This window comes from Ursus maritimus, unplaced genomic scaffold (genome assembly GCF_017311325.1).
Source record: "Ursus maritimus isolate PB19 unplaced genomic scaffold, ASM1731132v1 scaffold_2, whole genome shotgun sequence".
NCBI classification, from domain to species: Eukaryota; Metazoa; Chordata; class Mammalia; order Carnivora; family Ursidae; genus Ursus; species Ursus maritimus.
In genome coordinates, this window is record NW_024424452.1 from 13,498,332 (window position 1) to 13,515,862 (window position 17,531).

The 17,531-nt window shown below is 50.8% G+C and overlaps 1 protein-coding gene across 1 annotated transcript in view; it reads left to right on the forward strand.

The window, feature by feature from the left end:
• Positions 1-17,531, forward strand: part of AUTS2 (activator of transcription and developmental regulator AUTS2) — a 1,108,719-nt gene that overhangs the window by 1,087,076 nt on the left and 4,112 nt on the right. Inside the window, exons 11-18 of the mRNA XM_040634983.1 lie at positions 117-212; positions 2,683-2,754; positions 3,992-4,021; positions 5,712-5,783; positions 9,342-9,483; positions 12,520-12,597; positions 13,495-13,578; positions 14,680-14,902. Of these exons, the coding sequence (XP_040490917.1) occupies positions 117-212; positions 2,683-2,754; positions 3,992-4,021; positions 5,712-5,783; positions 9,342-9,483; positions 12,520-12,597; positions 13,495-13,578; positions 14,680-14,902 (797 nt within the window). The remainder of the gene's footprint in view (positions 1-116; positions 213-2,682; positions 2,755-3,991; positions 4,022-5,711; positions 5,784-9,341; positions 9,484-12,519; positions 12,598-13,494; positions 13,579-14,679; positions 14,903-17,531) is intronic.

Consider the following 17,531-nt stretch of genomic DNA (forward strand, 5'->3'; position numbering starts at 1 on the left):
TCAAACTGGCATTACCTGGCTTGCTAATGTGGATGTCGTTTGATGGGAAGGGAATCGGAAGATATCATTTGCCTCCTACTAAAATCTTTTTCTCCCCTCTCCGTCTTTGGCCGCAGCTCTTCCATTCCTACCCTCCTGCAGTATCGGGCATCCCCCCTATGATTCCACCCACTGGTCCTTTTGGTTCACTACAAGGAGCGTTTCAGCCGAAGGTAAGCAACCTGACCGTGAAAACACACAAGCATCTTTACAAGCAGAGCCTCAGGTGAGGCAGGCGGGAGGGTTCCACATCCCCTCGCCTGCCAGTGACTCATTTTTCCAATCCAGAGTGACCATTGGGATTAGAGGGAGAGTATTTTCTTTTTTTTTTTTTTTTTTTTTTTTTTTTTTTTTTTTTGCTAGCCCCTTGAGTTTTAAACCTCAGCCCAAATTTAATTTTCAGTCTGTGCTACCCCTGTAATCTCACTTGAGCTAGGATTGCTTGTAATCTTTACTATATACAGAAGACATATATATATATCTTTTTCCACCAGTATTGTGGACATAAGCTTCTGGCCAGGAGACGTACGGAGTGTCAGATTCGTGTGCACCAACTTGTCCTTGAGATATATGTTATTAGCAAAGATGCATAGCTGAGCCTCCATTGATCTGAGTAGCAAGGAGCAGAACTGTTCCAAACTAAAAGTTCATCCTTCCGGTTGCGCGAAGGAAGCTGCTTCCACTCGTCTCCCCCCTTCCGCTCCTTAGCCCTGTGTGTCTGCAAAGAAGGGCTCTGCCGCACGTGGAGGGCAGCCTGCCGCCCTTTCGTGTACTGCTGTTCCCTCTCTGCCCTGCCTCAGCCTTCCCTCAGCCGTGGTCACACTTGCCAGGGTCCAGACTCACAGCCTAGCACGAAGCTAACCGTTTGCCCTTCACAGTAATAAAATCCTTTTCTACCTCGTCAGTGTTCTCCTCGGCTTGGGCTAGAGTTGTCTCCGAGGGTCAGTATTGAGGGGTGAGTCTCCGAACAGCTCCCCTTATGTGACTTTATTACAGCCCTCACTTTATTTTTATACAAAAGCAAAAGGCGGTGATGTCAGTAACCATTTGCAGATTTTTAAAGTAGGAAATTTTGTTCTCTGTGATTTGGGCTTTCTTTGCTTTTTTTTTTTTTTTTTTTTTTTTTTCTTTTCCCTCCCCATCTCCTTTCTAAGAGAAAACACCAGTTTGGGGCCAGAGTCACCCAGGATGTGAGCGCATTTTGCATTTCCAAAGGCATGTTGCCTCAAAGCTAGAAATAAGAAAAGAAATTTAAAAGCCTTAGGGGTGGGACCAGCTACACCTGAGAAATGACATTTACCTGCTGGGAACTGTGGCTTATAGGCCAGGTGATCCCTACCTGGGGCTTTAATGATGGCCCTGGGCACCCAGTGGTGATTTTTCAGCCCCTTCCCGGGGTCTGCTGCTGTTCACTACCCCCTCCCACCCTGGTCTGTCCCCTCTGGGTTGCACCAAATCTCTAGTGCCTCCCCGAACAGACTGGTAGGTCATTTAATAAATTAGACTATTTCCCTCACTCACAATTATCCAATCACACAGAAATCTACATCTGGGCAAGAAAGTGTCTCTCTTGGTGTTGAAATAGGCCTTTCCAGGCCATCTTACTGATTGAATATGTAGATTGCAGTTCATTAGCGGAGTTCTTCATATGTATGCAAATCAGGCTGTTAACAACTCCAGCTTAATTGTTAGTTGTACCGCAGCTGATTGCTTTTCTTTCTTCCATTCTTTTTTTTTTTTCCCTTCTCCTTATAGGCAAGCTTGGTGCCTAAACTTGAGCTCTTTTCCCACATGCGTTAACTTCCTGGGGTGAGAGGAGTCACAGAAGTGATTTCTTAAATGAAATACCCGGTGGAAAACGTTCTGAATCCTTTCCTCCCCTAGAAAGTAAGGGCTGTGGACGGGGAAGTCGGCTTCCTGTTGTTGCTGTCAATTCAAAGGACAGAAGCCCGTAGATAAGGTTATTGTTACGAATGACATTTAAGAATGGTGGCGGCATCGGACAGATGAAGCTGCATCGCCGCAGAAATCATTTCATCGTAGGTCTGTGCGGTCCCTAAATTAGGTCCTCTTGTCCCATTTCCACCACTGCTAATGAGTAATTACCGAGCGTAATTCCCTGTTATTGTCTGCCAGTTAAAATTTCGAGTTCGCTTAATGTCTGCAAAACACTTTGAGTCGTTCTGATGAGAAGCACCTGGTGCAGTACACATTGCAGCAACGTTCACTCGAGCGTCTCTCAGAATGCTCGGTGATAAAGCGAAAACACCGCGACAGGGCCATCCCTAACTCGGAAGGAGATGAGGATTTGGGGGCAGTGTTTTCGTGTGTTCTCTTTTCTTTTTTTTTCAGTCCTTTCCTTTTCATGGCATTGAGATGTGGCATGGTCCCCCTCTCTGCTTTCTGATGCCTATCCTAGGCAGGGCAAACTCTGGTCGGGGTCCTTTGAGAACATAGAGAACAGGACCTCCTGAAGGGCATGTGTGATCACTGGGGAAGACGCACCTGTCACCTCTTGTATTCCAGAGTGAAACAAACAAACAACATCAACGTTTGACTCCTGTAATTTAGAACGAAAGAAAGATCTCGCTTTTCGGGTCATGTGTTATATGCCTTCTAAGCTGTGGTCTAATTAATTTGTAGACATCCAACCCTATCGATGTGGCTGCTCGACCCGGGACAGTCCCACACACTCTGCTCCAAAAGGACCCGAGGGTACGTAGAAAGTCAGGCTCGGTCGCCGGTAACACCAGGGGGTGTTTGTTTCCTAGGGACAGCCAGCCTGGGGCGCGCACCTCCTTCCGCCCCGCTGCTGTTTTAGCTGTCCCTTCTAGTTTGTGGAAGAAGATGCCAGTCATGCTGAGAAAACAAAAATCTCCCCTGCTCCACTGTGGCTAAATGACACAAGGGGAGTGGCTCGCCATGGGAGAGAAGACAAATGTCCTGTGGTCTAAGCTCAGGAAGTGGACGCTTGTAGCTTGTGTAGTTTCTGTTCGACCAATCTTGTCTGTCGATGTCTCCTTAAATTTCTGTCACTCAGAAGAAGCTGTAAAATGTTTGGAAGGGAAAAGCACAAAGCGCTTTTCTTCCTGGAAGTCACAGGACCCTCTCCCTGTTCTCCTGGGGTCAGGAAGTCACTGCACCGCACAGCGCTCCTGGCCCTCTACTTTTAATGCGGGAAGCGTCCTCCTGTGATCTAAGTAAAATATCCCTCATGCTTTGCCTCTGTCATCCGTTCGTAATGCCCACGTCTGCCGACTTCGGAAAGAATCGGAAGTTCTACGATAATAGATAGTCTCGTCTGTAGATCATTACCTACATTCGCCTTTGTTTAAATGCGGACAAATGATTCCTTCTGACAGTAACTGTCTTTTTCCCTGGGTCAGGGCAGTCAGAAATTGGGGACCAGAGTTAGGTAGAAGTTTAAAATGACTCAACTGTGTAAGTAGTTTTCTGATGGTTAGTGAACGTCTAAAAAATATCTCATAACTGCTGGTTCATGGGCAGTCATCAAATTAAGCGTGTTGGCAAAGACAGCCGAGTTCTCCCCGGGTCCCTGTCGGTGCCGAGCCTTACAGGTCTACGGTCTACGGTCTGGAGGCCGTTCTCCCCTAGAACCCGTGCGGTGTGCCTGGGAAGGGCTGCCGGAGATAGTGGGGCTCCTGAGATGTGTAACGTGAGCAAACCATGTTGCCAGAGGGCAAACTGCTCTTGATTAAACTTGGTCGGGGGCTTGTCAGTGTGGGTGTACCCAGGCTTGTGAAGTGGGGGAGGGGACACTTGGCACTTTTGATAGTGTGAAAATGGGTTAATTATTCTCTAAAAGGGCTTCATTTAAAAGTAAAATTCTAACATTTTAATTTCCCCTCCTAATGAAGCACTACAAATTTGTTAATTAGAGCAATTGTTTGAGTGACAGGCATGTAACCAAGTTGTCATTTTCTCTTCACAGTTGACAGATCCTTTCAGACCTATGTTAAGGGTAAGAAAGCTTCTTCTAGAACTGTTTTGCAACCTCTGTGTGACTCCCTGCGGGTTAAAAATACAAATCCATTACAAGGAAACAGGCCATAGAAACGTTGGAATAAAATGGTGGGATGACAGTGGCTGGGTTTTTCAGGTAGTGTGGTTGAAAACGGCCGAAAGTGTGTTGCTTGGAGTGTTGGAGGAAGCCAGGCCGTTGAGGGAAAGCAAAGAGATAAAACATTCAACTGAGTCAGAGTCTCTAGTTGGCAGTGCTGCTAAAAGGCTTGACAAGTAGGGGGACATATGGAGGAGGACTGAGGCTACGGACAGAAATTAGAATTTCACCGAGTTCTCCTGTCTTTTCTGCACCTAGCAGAGATAGATGATAGATAGATAGATAGATAGATAGATAGATAGATAGATAATAGATGGATAGATGCACAGTTATATACATCTCTCTCTATATGGGTCTGTTTATCCTGGCTGTGGCTGCAGTAAGTGGTATTGACCTTCACGGCCATCCGACCTATTCCTCCGGTGCAGAAGAGGGCTACTATAGGCTTTAGTTTGCTAATGTCTTGAGTGGTCTGGAGAGTGGCCAAAAGGTGACCTCTGAGTACAAGGCTGACTTACTTGGTAGGGGGAGTGGCTGTGAATGATGGATGGTCTGTTGGAAGATGGATGGAGAGATGTCCTGCTGTCCTTAACCCACTCCTGGCGCGTATAATCAGATAATTCAGTTTCTCCAAAGAGAAGCAAAGGAGGACTGTGGCATCTCGTAGGTGATTTCCGATGACCCAGAATTTCATTACGAGAGAACTGACCCAGACTTGGGCTGAAGTGTATGTTTCACGAACAGCTCCTTAACGTAGAAACCAGAAGTGTCCGCCCTCTGCCGATGTAGGACTGGGGCAGTGTCTCTTCTCCCGCATCCTATAGTTACCGAGCGCACGTTTGGAGCGAATGAGTAGGTTACACAGCAAGAATACAAACGGACTGGAACGAGGTGGCCCCCTCTCTCCGGGTGGTAAGACAGCTCACACAGTTACTCCTGTGCCCGGAGAGCAAGACGTGAACGGATCACGAGAGACACAGGTGGACCCAGAGCATAGGCAGGGATGAGCGCTCTCCTTTGTCCTTTTTCTGCTTGGGAACGAACGGCACCCACCAGCACGCATAGGTCGTTGACTCTTAGCGAAGCACTTGTGGGAACTGGGCTCCAGGAAAAATGTGAATTTCTTTGTTCTGCTCTGGGGGTTAGGACAAAACAGCGTTGGGGGAAGGCTACACGGGTTCTTCTGTGGCCTCTCTTGTTTTGAGCCGATTCCCAGGCACTCACTAATTAGCTCCTCTGAACAGCCGATTTGCATCGTGGCATGGCCGTATTCGTTAAGTAGGGCTTCCCACTCTCCCAGGTCTGCCAGCTGGCACCAGAAAAGAAAGAAGAGGCACAAAGTGGGGCTCAGGCTTTTGCCATCTTGTCCCTGGTAACTGGGGAGGTCCCCGTCAAGTAGGGTTTGGGGCACAGTGGCCGCCAGCTGGGGCTCCCGTGGGCCCAGGCTGAGAGGGGCTGGGGGGCACTGAGCACTCTTGTTCCGTGTAAAAGCGCCTTTGCAGCCCAAAGCCGCTGAAAAGCTTTGCAGAAGTTGGAGATGGTTTTCTCTGCAAGGTCTTCCTTCTGACCGCATTGCTCTTTCTCGTTCCAGAAACCAGGGAAGTGGTGTGCCATGCATGTTCACATCGCCTGGCAGATCTACCACCACCAACAGAAAGTCAAGGTCAGTCTCGTGTCCTTCTCCGGCGGGGGATGGGAAAGTGGGGGTGACGGGGTCCTGCGGGCGTGTGATCCCCTGACAGAGGAGACATTTATTTATTTTTTTTTTAAGATTTTATTTATTTATTTGACAGAGAGAGAGAGATAGCCAGCGAGAGAGGGAACACAAACAGGGGGAGTGGGAGAGGAAGAAGCAGACCCATAGCATAGGAGCCTGATGTGGGGCTCGATCCCATAACGCCGGGATCACGCCCTGAGCTGAAGGCAGACGCTTAACCGCTGTGCCACCCAGAGGATACATTTAAACAGACCCCCTGGCAGGAAGGATCCAGTTTCTCTTGGAAACACTATTGGGAAACCTTCCTATTAATTAGGGAAACCACCCGCAAAATGATAAAACAGAAATAAACTGATAACTCCCTGATGTTTTATCTTTTTAGACGATTTTGTCATCGTATTGATCCAAAGAGCTTAAATATAGATTAAATCCTGGTGGGGAGGGGTGTAAAAAAGGTTTTGATAATCTAATTATAGCAACCAAGTGTTTATATGGAAAACGCGTAGTGTCTGGGAAGAGCTATACATGAAAGTTGTCGTTTCTGTAAGAATCGGTGCGTTCTTTTCGTTGTGTGACGTTGAAAAGCTGACCCTGTGTGATGTTTCTGAGCTCCTATCAGCAATGCGTATTAGGGAGAAATCTCTTCTAGAAATAGTGTTATAGCGACCTTTCAATACGCCCATTAGTCTTCTCGATAACCAGTGACAGAGGTCAGAGTTCCCTCAGTACCTGCTAGAACCACTCTGACCCGTTACCCTATCTGTCTGCAGATTACTTTGCTTAAACTTCCATCTGTATTTTCATCATAAAGATGAATACGGTCCGGGCTTTACCAGGCGTTTGCGACACAGCGGGGAATAGTCAAGGTCCTTCTGCAGATGACCAGAAGAGTCACCTTCTACTGGTTGACTTAGGGACCAAAGTAACTGACAAGCCCAGATTTTACCGTCTGGATATTTACCAAGAAAGAATGGGAGAAAACAACCAATCAAGTAATTCCGATAAGTTCAACCATTTTTTTCCACAAACAAGCATTTAGGGCTAACAGCATTTGGGAGCCATTATGAGCTTAAGAAAAGAATCCGATAAATAAAGGAGAGCTGGTCATCACAGAAATGTTTTGTTTTTTAATGATTACGTGATTTTTTTTTAAAAAAAAAAACCTAGTTAGAGATGCCTGGGTGGCTCAGTCTGGGAAGTGTCTGCCTTCAGCTCAGGTCATAATCCCAGAGTCCTGGGATTGAGCCCCATGAACCCCAGAGCGGGCTCTCCACTCAGCAGGGAGCCTGCTTCTCCCTCTCTTTCCCCCCCACCCCCCCCCACGGTTGCGTGCACACACACGTGCGTGCCCGCTCTGTCTCTCTCAATTAAATAAATCTTAAAAAATAAAAATAAATAAAAACCAGCCTCAGTAAATAAAGTCACTAAGATATTGTGCTTTGGTGCCGAGTGCCTGCTCTTTCTCCTAACATCCCGTCAGTGGGTTTTGCTCACTTTTACTTTGTTAGGCGAGGTTTAATTAGAAACCTCATGGTTTAGCTTCGTTAGCAAGTATGTGTGCTCGAAGGGCGAACTAGATTTTGATGCTTAAGTTCAATTCACTTTTTGTTCTGGATGATGTGCTTGGCGGAACGGTAGGTAAGACACGTCCTCCTTGTAGCTCCTTTGCTTAAAAGCAACGAAGGATGTTGTATATGCCACTTTAGCAACTTCTTTTCCATGAAGGTGTCCCCGGTGACGAAAAGTTTCATTATCTCAATTCAATTAGGAAGACCTCTCGCACACGAGATGGTTTCTCATCCTCCCTTCCCAGCAAACTCTTTGTAATCCCCAAGCTCCATTTTGCTTCATGGACCTAAGTTGTGGTTAATGGAACTGTGCTGTGTACCATGCAATATTAGCACTAAATAATTTGGCAACCAAATTAAAGGAGGCACTGAGAAGATTTTTATAGATTGATAGTGAATTAGAAGCTTTGGTTTGGGGTTTGGCTATTACTTTATAGTGGAGCTTGGACGAGCGTGTTCCCTGTGGATTTGAGCAGAAATTACATTGTCCCCTTTCTCCGTAATGTTCATTTCCTCATTCTTGTAGTGCCCTTCCCCCAAGTAGTTCTTGAGGGAACCTACCACCTGCAGATTACTTACTGTACCAGGCTCAGAGGGCACTCATCTGTCCTGGCCTCTGGTTGCTCAGCGGTCGTCGGTGAGCTTATCCGTGTGTGCATAAAAAAACCGTGAGCGTGCCATCTGCTTCCAAGGGGTATTGCTTCCAGCTTGGAGTGATCGGGCTGGTTTCGTTTGGAATGGGCATGGTGAATGAGCGGAATGGCGGCCTTCCGCAAGGAGGGAGTGGCAGACTTCTCTGGTGTCTGATGCCCACACAGGCTAGCCCAGATGCCTCCTTGTTGACTTCCTTGTACAGAGTGGGACAGGGACATCTTCGGGGCAGTTTGACAGAGTTTGAGGTGGCACGGGCCCCAACGGACGGTAAGCATCAGGCAAGGCTCAGAGATTGGGCAAGTGAGTCAGAAACAGGCAAAGGGCCGTGAAGAATGGGAGCCCAGTAGGTGGAGAGGTGTGGCCAAGGGAGGGGAGCTAGTCTGGGGAGGCGTGAGATTCGGAGAGAAGGTGGCTGAGAGTTATCGTGGGACATCCATGTTCCAGAGGGCTGCTGGCCTCAAGAATGATGCCAGGGTAGGGAAGGGAGGAAATTACAAGCTAGTCTCCACAGCCTTCGAGGCAGTAGCTTGAGGGGAGATTATATATAAATGGAGGGAAATAGGGCCACGGCTGCTGATGCCAAGCACTTCAGAGCAAGAGAAGTTCTTGATGGCTCACTGGGCTGGGCCCATGATCTCTTCCTTGGGTAGTCGTGGGGCAGAGGCAGGGAAAGGACCCCATGCGTTAAATGAAGATCCCTATTTGTTTCTGTTTGTTTTTGGCCTTTTTTTTTTTTAAGATGTAACAATGATCATTGGAAAATTAGCTTGTCGGCATGCAAATGTCTTCATCATTTCCAGTTACTGATGTACTGTGATCTATTCGAGCACAGCAAAGAGTCATTAACAATTCATTTACACAGCAGATTATTCATGTGCAATTCCTAATAAAATGAGCTTTAAAATACTATCATTTAAAAACTTGCCAAAATGGGCCATTACAGCAACTAATAAACTACATCGGGGGCGGGGGTGGTTTGAATAAGTAGGATGTGGTTTTACTCCTCAAGCCATACAACCTCAGAGACCGCACGCAGGTACCGTCCAGTGGCAGGCACCACTGGCCCCTCGTGGGTTGACCTGCTTTTCTGGCCTGCGAGGGAAAAATGGCGTGTGGGCCGCTCTTCTCACAGCACTTGCAAACTTGAACCTGACCAGCGCCGAGCCCCAGAGTGCCATTCACAGAGTTCTCCTCTCGCGGTCTCTGCCTCTTCACTGATAGCTTCCTTTGCTGCCGTTCCTCTTGGGGTCTCATCTTTTCTTTCCCCCCCTTGCTGCTTTAGAAACAGATGCAGTCAGACCCACATAAGCTGGACTTCGGACTGAAACCCGAGTTCCTGAGCCGCCCCCCGGGCCCCAGCCTCTTTGGAGCCATCCACCACCCCCACGACCTGGCCCGGCCTTCAACTTTGTTCTCCGCCGCTGGTGAGTTCAGAGCGCCAGGGAAGAGCTGAGAAATCGAGTTCGCAGGTAGCTGAATAAATGAGGTTTGTGCTCTGGGGCTGCCGCTCGATCCCTCCCTTAAAAAAAAAAATTGCAATTTATGCTAGCCAGCAGGGCAACATCAGCACATCTAGGGAGATGGACCCCTTTTCATTGATATGCCCTCTTTCATTAAAGAAGGAAAAAAGATCATCTTTCTCTTTGGGGACTCCTATTGCTTCGGCTCATTATTTGCTTCTGTATTAAACCAGTATAACTCACAAGCATGTCAAATGCTGTTGAAAAAGATCAGAAAGCTTACAAGGGCACATCGATAGGAAACGGTGCCAGGAACTGTATAAGGATGTGGTTGTCCCTACTTTTGGTGCCCACAGAGCACTCAGTCACTCTGCACCGTGGTGCTCGGTCGTGCTGTTTTCCCGAGAGTCTGAGGATGAAGACAGCAGAATTAAGAGAGTTGCTGGTGGTATGGTCTGTGATGGGGAGGGTCAGTCCGTGGGTGGCTGGTTTTCTCTGCTACAAAACGGAGTGGTATTGGCCTGGCTGGTCGTACTGATGCAGAAAAGTTGCAGGACAGGCAGGGTACAGACACGTAAGGGGTCTGTTCGCTAACCTTCGAGAATACACATTCCCGAACGCCTCATAGATATGCCCTAGCAGGAGCGGTGGGAACGGGGGAGGGGGGGTCGCAGTGTCACATAGCCACCCCTTTCCGCTCCAGGTACATACACACAAGGGGCAGTGGCCCTAAGGACTCCCAGGAAGCAGGAACACTGCCTTTGGTATCAGGTTCCCTGTCCGAAGCTCTCTGGCCGTGCCGCGCTGGTCCCAGGGACGAGCTTCAGAAGTGCATAGCCCCCGTGCTGAGTAGAGTCTATTCTTCTGGACGTAAATATTCACAGGGCTCCCTGTTTCTGGTCCTTAGGGAACAAGTTTCACATCCTGCCTGCTGCCTCTCCCAGGTTTTTATCCAGGACTCGTTTTTGGTGGACCTAAGCCTCTTCCATTCGGGAGGGAGACTCCCCCGTTGCGGGGAAATCGTCATGATAATGGGCCTTGTTGCCACAGCAAGTCAATCACCCCTGAGGGTGGATGGAATTTGCGAAGGTCTCAGGTGTTTGTCAGATCTGTCTAGGGACATGTTTGAAAGCTTTGTTACCATGGCACCTAGGCTCTGAGACGGAGCTTCGTGAAGAGCAATTTTTGGAGAGAAATAGAGAGATTTCTCCCCGGCTTCCGTTTGAGCCAAGCGGATGAATTGGCCGCTTTTGCCTCAATAATTCTGGAACCGCAAGGCGCCCCTGGGGGCCTGGGGCTGAGGGAAGCGCCGATGTTCACCGGAGCATTAATTAGCTCGTACTGCACAGTGTGCGGCCGGAGTTTAGTCTGCTGGCAACACTCTCAGCACCTAACGGACACGCTGGGCTGTGTTCTTCTGGTAGAGATGAAGCACCCTTCCTGCACCGCCCGGGCGGAGCCGAAGCCACCGTCCGAGGCCCAGAGGATCGCGCCTCGGGCGCCTTCCAATTCTGGGAGCCCGCGGCCGTGACAGACCCCCCTTGCTCTGTGGCTTCCTCCACACCCGAGGCCCCACCAAGGCCTTGGAGTGCAGGGAACAGCGATCAGAACAAAATTGAGGTCGCAGGGTGTTGGGAGGGACCGCAGTCCTCCATTTAATCCGCTTTCCTGAGGGACTCTGTACTTGTTTGTAGGGCTCCGTGCAAGAGACTGGAGTAGTTGTTAGTCCGTTCATTGAGGCCCTGCCTCCATTCCAGAAGGTCATCTTTTTCAACAGAAGCAATATTGGATTTTGCCCCCAAATGGTAATTTGGTGAAACTTTGAACCGGTGTGAATAATTCACACCCATGTGTTCAGTTCAGCTACTTTCCAGCTTCCTGTGGGGAATTCGTGCCTGACACAAGCTCAGGGGGCTCCTTCAGCGGAGCCCGGCCAGTCTGGTCTCCGGAGCCGAGCCTGCTGCCCAAGAGCGTGTCTCCCCCGCTCCCGGCTGCAGCATAACGAGCCGGTCGGATGCCCTCAGCTCTTGCAAATACCATCCTGCTTCCCAGGCACGCACCCTGTCTCTCTCCTTCTCTCCCTCTCTCCTTTCCCGCCTTCCTCCGGGACAAGGACAGTGTGGCTCCTTGTTGTGTAAGGCAGAATCTGAAACAGTGGAGGAGATGTGGACGATGGGGATACCAAAGGAAAGAAGACCACTGAGCTGGCACAGAGGGCCCCAGCGGGCTGATAGAGGCCGATAGCAGATTGGTCGGTGTCCACAAATGTAGGGATAAAGGGGCTTTTCCTGGCACCGAAGCTGGAGAGCTGCTTGGAGGACTTCATCGCCCATAACCTGACGCAGCACACGGTCATGGGTCTCGTAGGGCCGGGCCTTCCGGATGGGCCCGTGACAACCAACACGCTTCTCTGGGAAGGGGCTCCGCAGGGCCCAGAGCCGGGCCGCCCAGACGTGCCGCTCTGTGACGGCCACTCCTGAGCCGAGGATGATAAAATGTAGTTTCCAGATCAGTGTTTCTCAAAGTGAAAGACTTGCCCCCTAACGTGTTGTGTGAAGAAAGTATCCTGTGGCCAAATGTTCCCCTTTCGGAGAACGAGTGAGCCCAGGAACGTCCTGGCGGCTCCAGCAAGCCCCTCAGTGAAGAACCTTGCTTAACACTTTGTGCCTTGGCATTTGAGCCTCTAACTTACCTGGTTATAGAATCGCCCCCCCTTGCGATATTTCTCCATGCTTCTAATACTGTGTGTCCACGTCTTGCCAAAGGAATAACTGCTCTTGGGTGGTGGCCAGCCCAGCTTGGAAGAAGGGCAAGCCTTCTTTTCTGCTCCCTACCCTAAAACATGCCGTCTCCCGCTGTGTGGCCTGGGTGGACTTCGGCCTCATCCGTGTTTTAACGTATTCTCTCCCCTCCTCATGGGGCCCTTAGGCAGCTAGGAGCCAGCTGCGTGCAGGAGCTGGCTTTCTGGAAGAACTGATTCTGTCATATTTGGCTTTCTAGGTGCTGCACACCCAACCGGGACCCCTTTTGGGCCACCCCCCCATCACAGCAACTTCCTCAACCCTGCCGCTCACCTGGGTGAGTTCCCACCGGTGATGGGAAATGACATGTGTGTCTCAGAAAAGCCTCGGTTTGCCACGGGCCCGCTGCACTTCGGGGCAAGTTGGCCGTCGTCCTAGACACCTCGGTGACTACTTAGGGCGATGATGGCGTTCGTGGAGAAGTTGGAACGCCTGCCACCCGTCTTCAGGATTTCGCAGTTCTTATACCACAGTCTTATAGTAGTGGATGCGTGCTCAGTCGTGTTCCCGTCTGAGGTGACCAATGGCGCAGTGGGAAGGAGCCATTGCTGCCCACTGGGGCAAGGTGGTGAACTCCCACCGCCTGTCCCAGGGCGCATCCGGGAGGTGGAAGGAAGGAGAAGATGATGTTACGAGGAGACGTTACGTGCTATTTCATAATCCCCTCACGTTTCACTGTGAATCCATCTTTTCCTAGCAAGGGTGCACGCTTTATTTGTGGCCTCTATTTACTGGATATCTTCTGCGAGCGTACAAGCAGGTGTATGCAACGGTTCACACGACCACGGGGTGTCTGCACGGATGCCCCTTCACAATTTCGTCACTGGGGGACTTAGCTTAAGATGTCCTCTGATTGGTTCTCGTAGAGCCTACAGAGTACTTTCCTCTCTCATAGGGAGGACAGGGCAGGAGGGCCTCTTAGGACACTGTGGCTTGAGCGATACTCTCTACCTGGCACAAGAGGAGTGGGGCAAAATGCACCGTTCTGGAAAAAACAGCTCCTGTGAATAGTTTGCTAATCGCACAGTGAAACCTTCTGCACGGTCAGGGACAGATTGGGTCTGAGTGTAGAGAGGACAGGGGTCCCACATCGCCTTCCCACTCCTGGGAAGCTCTCACGCTCCTCGCTCAGCCCAGTCCTGCAACCGTTTCCTTCTTCCCGATCTCTTTGCAGAGCCTTTTAACCGTCCGTCTACGTTCACTGGCCTCGCAGCGGTTGGTGGCAATGCCTTCGGGGGACTGGGAAATCCTTCAGTTAGTGAGTACCTCTGACTTTTTAAAAATCTGCCTTGGACTGTGTATCTCCTCTGATCTGTCTATGGCTCAAGACCTTTCTAGCGAAAAGGAAACTATCCTCGTGGGACACAGATTAGGTTATATCCGGAAAAGAAGGCGTTGGCAGGGAAGCCAGGGGGGAGGGTGCTTTGACGGGGAAGGCAAGGGAAGCCCGCTGTTGCTGTGTGTTACTGAGCGTCAGGAGAGGTGATGTCACTGACTGAACTCCAGAAAGTCGCTTAGGCTCAGTCTTCAGCCATATTCCATCCCTACCCCCCCAGGACTGTAGCTACAGCTCCCAGTGGAGGGGAACCCACTGTTCCATTCACCTCACCTTGGGCATTCGTGGCACTGAGAAAACTCAACCAAAAATAGCAGGGAAACAGTACCAGGCTGAGGCTGGCCCCGAGTGGGCAGCATCTCGTACTCGCCATAATCTGGGAGGATCATGTCATTTTCTACTAAAAAGTACCTCGAGTGGGGAAAGAGGTCTAACACCTGCTCATTTTTGAGTCACTGAATACTCAACCCATTTTCTTTCATGCCGTCCATAGACCATGGTCTCCAGGCGGTTCCGTCCCGCGCAGAGACCTTACCTGTCTGCTTAGGTCAAGGCCCCCTCCGGGCTTGATGACACCTGTTTCCATCTGCTAACGCTGTGGGAAGAGTGGCGGTCCCGTTAGCGGGGTTGTGGGTCGAGGATGAGCTTGAACGTGCCTCTTCAGTGAGCCTTGTTCATCCGAGTCACCCCACGAGATACCCCCTTCTGCATGCTGAGGACTTTTGCATGCACCAGACGTGTTCGATTCAATGCTCTTGACACCTGTCTGGTCCCTGTCCTCTTGAATCCACCCCCCCCCGCCCCGTCGCCTTTGGTTAAAGCACAAAAGCTGTGAGCTACCTCTCGAGTGTAGGACAAGCGCTCCTCTAATGCATCTGTTAATCTCCTTTCCTTTTCCAGCTCCCCATAATATGTATTCATTTTAACTCTGAGTGCTGTTAAAAGTTTTTTGGTAAGTACCTTCATTACGGCAGATTATATAATTTCTCTTAAACCTTTTTGTTCTCCACTTCACCATTTCAGCACCCAACTCAATGTTCGGCCACAAGGATGGCCCCAGTGTGCAGAACTTTAGCAACCCTCACGAACCCTGGAACCGGCTACACCGAACGCCTCCGTCGTTCCCGACCCCTCCGCCCTGGCTGAAGCCAGGGGAGCTGGAGCGTAGCGCGTCCGCTGCAGCTCATGACAGAGATAGAGATGTAGATAAACGAGACTCATCTGTTAGTAAAGATGACAAAGAAAGGTACGGAAAGAACCCGTTCTCGAGTCCCACTGGGGAAGCCCGCCGTGTGCCCAGGACGGCCGTCCCCCCGCCCCGTCCCAGCCTCGTGCTCCGGCTGGCCGTGTGGCCTCCGCTCCGCGCTCGGCCCGGGCCGGCCCCGCAGGCCCCGAGCGCACCCCCTCGGCCCCGTAGTGCCCCGCCAGCACCGTAGGCTATGACCGCAGCGCAGCCAGAACGTCCCGACCCAGACCCAGACCCGCCCGTAGACCCTCCGAAGTCCCCGCGAGCGATAGTATGTCCGAACAGAAATCTTTCTCTCCGAGACAGCGAGCTGGAGCTCTGGGCCGAACACACACAGCATGAATCAGTACCATATTTGCTTTCAAGTTCGTGCAGTCCATTAAATCATCCGTAGGTTTTTTTTTTCCTCTCTCTCTCTCCCTCTCTCTTTCTTTTTGTTTGCTTCTAGAAAATTCACGTTTGCATTGTCTCATCATATTTTTCTCAGATTTTGTTCAAACTCCAATCCTGGGCTCACAGAGGACGGATAAAATTTGGCGAACCTAGGTGCGGAAGCACATCGGCCAGCGTTTCTCGTGCGGGTTCTGTTTCGCCAGTGGGTTAATTAATTTGACTAACCGTTTTTTTAGCTCTGTACTTGGTAACCCATGCCTATAAAAGGAATCGCCTAAAAGAGGAAAATGGCTTAGCGTGTTTTCACCGAAGAATGTCCTAGGCGTTCTTAAGCGAGCGTCCCTTTCTGTTTTCTTTCTGTAGGCGATTTTCCTTTTGAACAAACTGCTAAGCAGGGGAAAGACAAGATATGTTTGACAGAAAATCCCTAATAACACGCTCCTTTGGGTGCTTAGGTTTCAAATATGATCCCAGTCTTCCATTCCTCTTTCTGTGTATGGGGCGTCTGTGTGCACGCACACGCTCACTCGAGATTTAAAAGAACTCCACTCCGCAGACTCTAAATGTGTCAGATTAGTATGTATTCCTTGTAGGTCATCCTTCTAACTGATTGCTCTCTTATAAAAGAGAAAGACACATTTTTCCTTCCAGACAGTATGTTAAAACTCTCTTAGCCAGTGGGAGGACCATTACGGCGTGTCATCATGTGAGGCGGGCCTAGCCTGGGCCGGGAGCTCTCTTTGGGCACTCCGTCCAAGACGAGAAGACGGTGTGGCCGCAGACCTTTTCACATCTTTCTTGACGGAGTCAAAATGGCCTTTGGATTCCAGTCCGGAAACTTAATAAAACCCACTCTTTCTTATTCTTACCTTTTGAAGACGCCCCTCTTAGCCTTGCATGTTGGCTAGAAACCAGATCTGTAGGGGCACCGTCCTTGATTCTCTCGCGTTGTGAGCTGCCGAGCCAACGAGGCGCCTCGCTCCTCACCTCGGCCCGGTGTGCCCGGTCCTGTCTTCCCTCCCGCCGTCTGCCTTGTTGTCCTTCCGCACTCGGGATCTTCTGCCCCAGATGCTTCAGCCCCCATCCCACACAGGTCCCTAAGTTTCTTCTTCCACATTTCCATTCCCGGATGCTCTTAAAATTTTGTTCTCCATTTGTCCCCTGCAGCCTGGGGACCCCTCTTTTCCTACTGGCTTTCCTCCGTCTTCTCCTCCGATTATGGCCTTCTTGTCCTTCCTGAGGCAGAAGCACTGTTCGCAGCCCACGAGCCCCGAACTTCAGAGCCCCCTCACGTGCTGCATCCCGGAGGAGGCCCTGAATCTGCGTCCTTTACCCTGAGACGGGTCACTCTTCCTGGTGTCAGGAGATTGAAGCTCCTGGCACGTTCACACGAGACCCTTCCTCCCTCTGGCTCGGTATCGCAGAGCTGGAAGGAGGGTTGTCTTCGCGTTCGGGCTGCTCGAGCCCACCTAGCTCTTAACGCTGTGATCCTAGGACTGCAGACAGGCGGGCTGTATTGTCGCGTCACCGTTACTGACCACGTTGGTCCACGTCCACTTGCCGAAAGCTCTTCGTCTGTGGTCTTGCTGGAGGCAGCGAATCTCACATATGGAGAGAATTCTTTCCCCCTGAGGCCCTCCCACCCCCGTCATCCCTAGCACTTCACCCCCGCAAAGCTTCCTCTAAAATCGAGGTGAGTAGGATGAGGTGGCTGGATCTGCAGGGCACATCTGGCGGCCTCCGTGACCACGGGAAGCAGACCCGAGCCTGTCCTTCTCACACCACCATTTCATCGGCAGCCCTGCGCCAGGCCGGCCGGCCCGTTTCATTTGCTTCTCTGTTTCCCTCTCTCTTCCTCAGGGAAAGCGTTGAGAAAAGACACTCCAGCCACCCTTCACCAGCACCTATCCTCCCGGTGAGCACCCTGGGACATAACCGTAGCTCCACTGAACAGATCAGGGGTCATTTGAACACTGAGGCTCGCGAGAAAGACAAATCCAAAGAGAGGGAGAGAGACCACTCGGAATCCCGCAAGGACCTGACCGCCGACGAGCACAAGGCGAAGGAGGGCCACCTGCCCGAGAAGGACGGCCACGGCCACGAGGGGCGAGCCGTGGGCGAAGAGGCCAAGCAGCTGGCCCGGGTGCCGTCGCCCTACGTGCGGACCCCCGTCGTGGAGAGCGCCAGGCCCAACAGCACCTCGAGCCGCGAGGCCGAGGCGCGCAAGAGCGAGCCG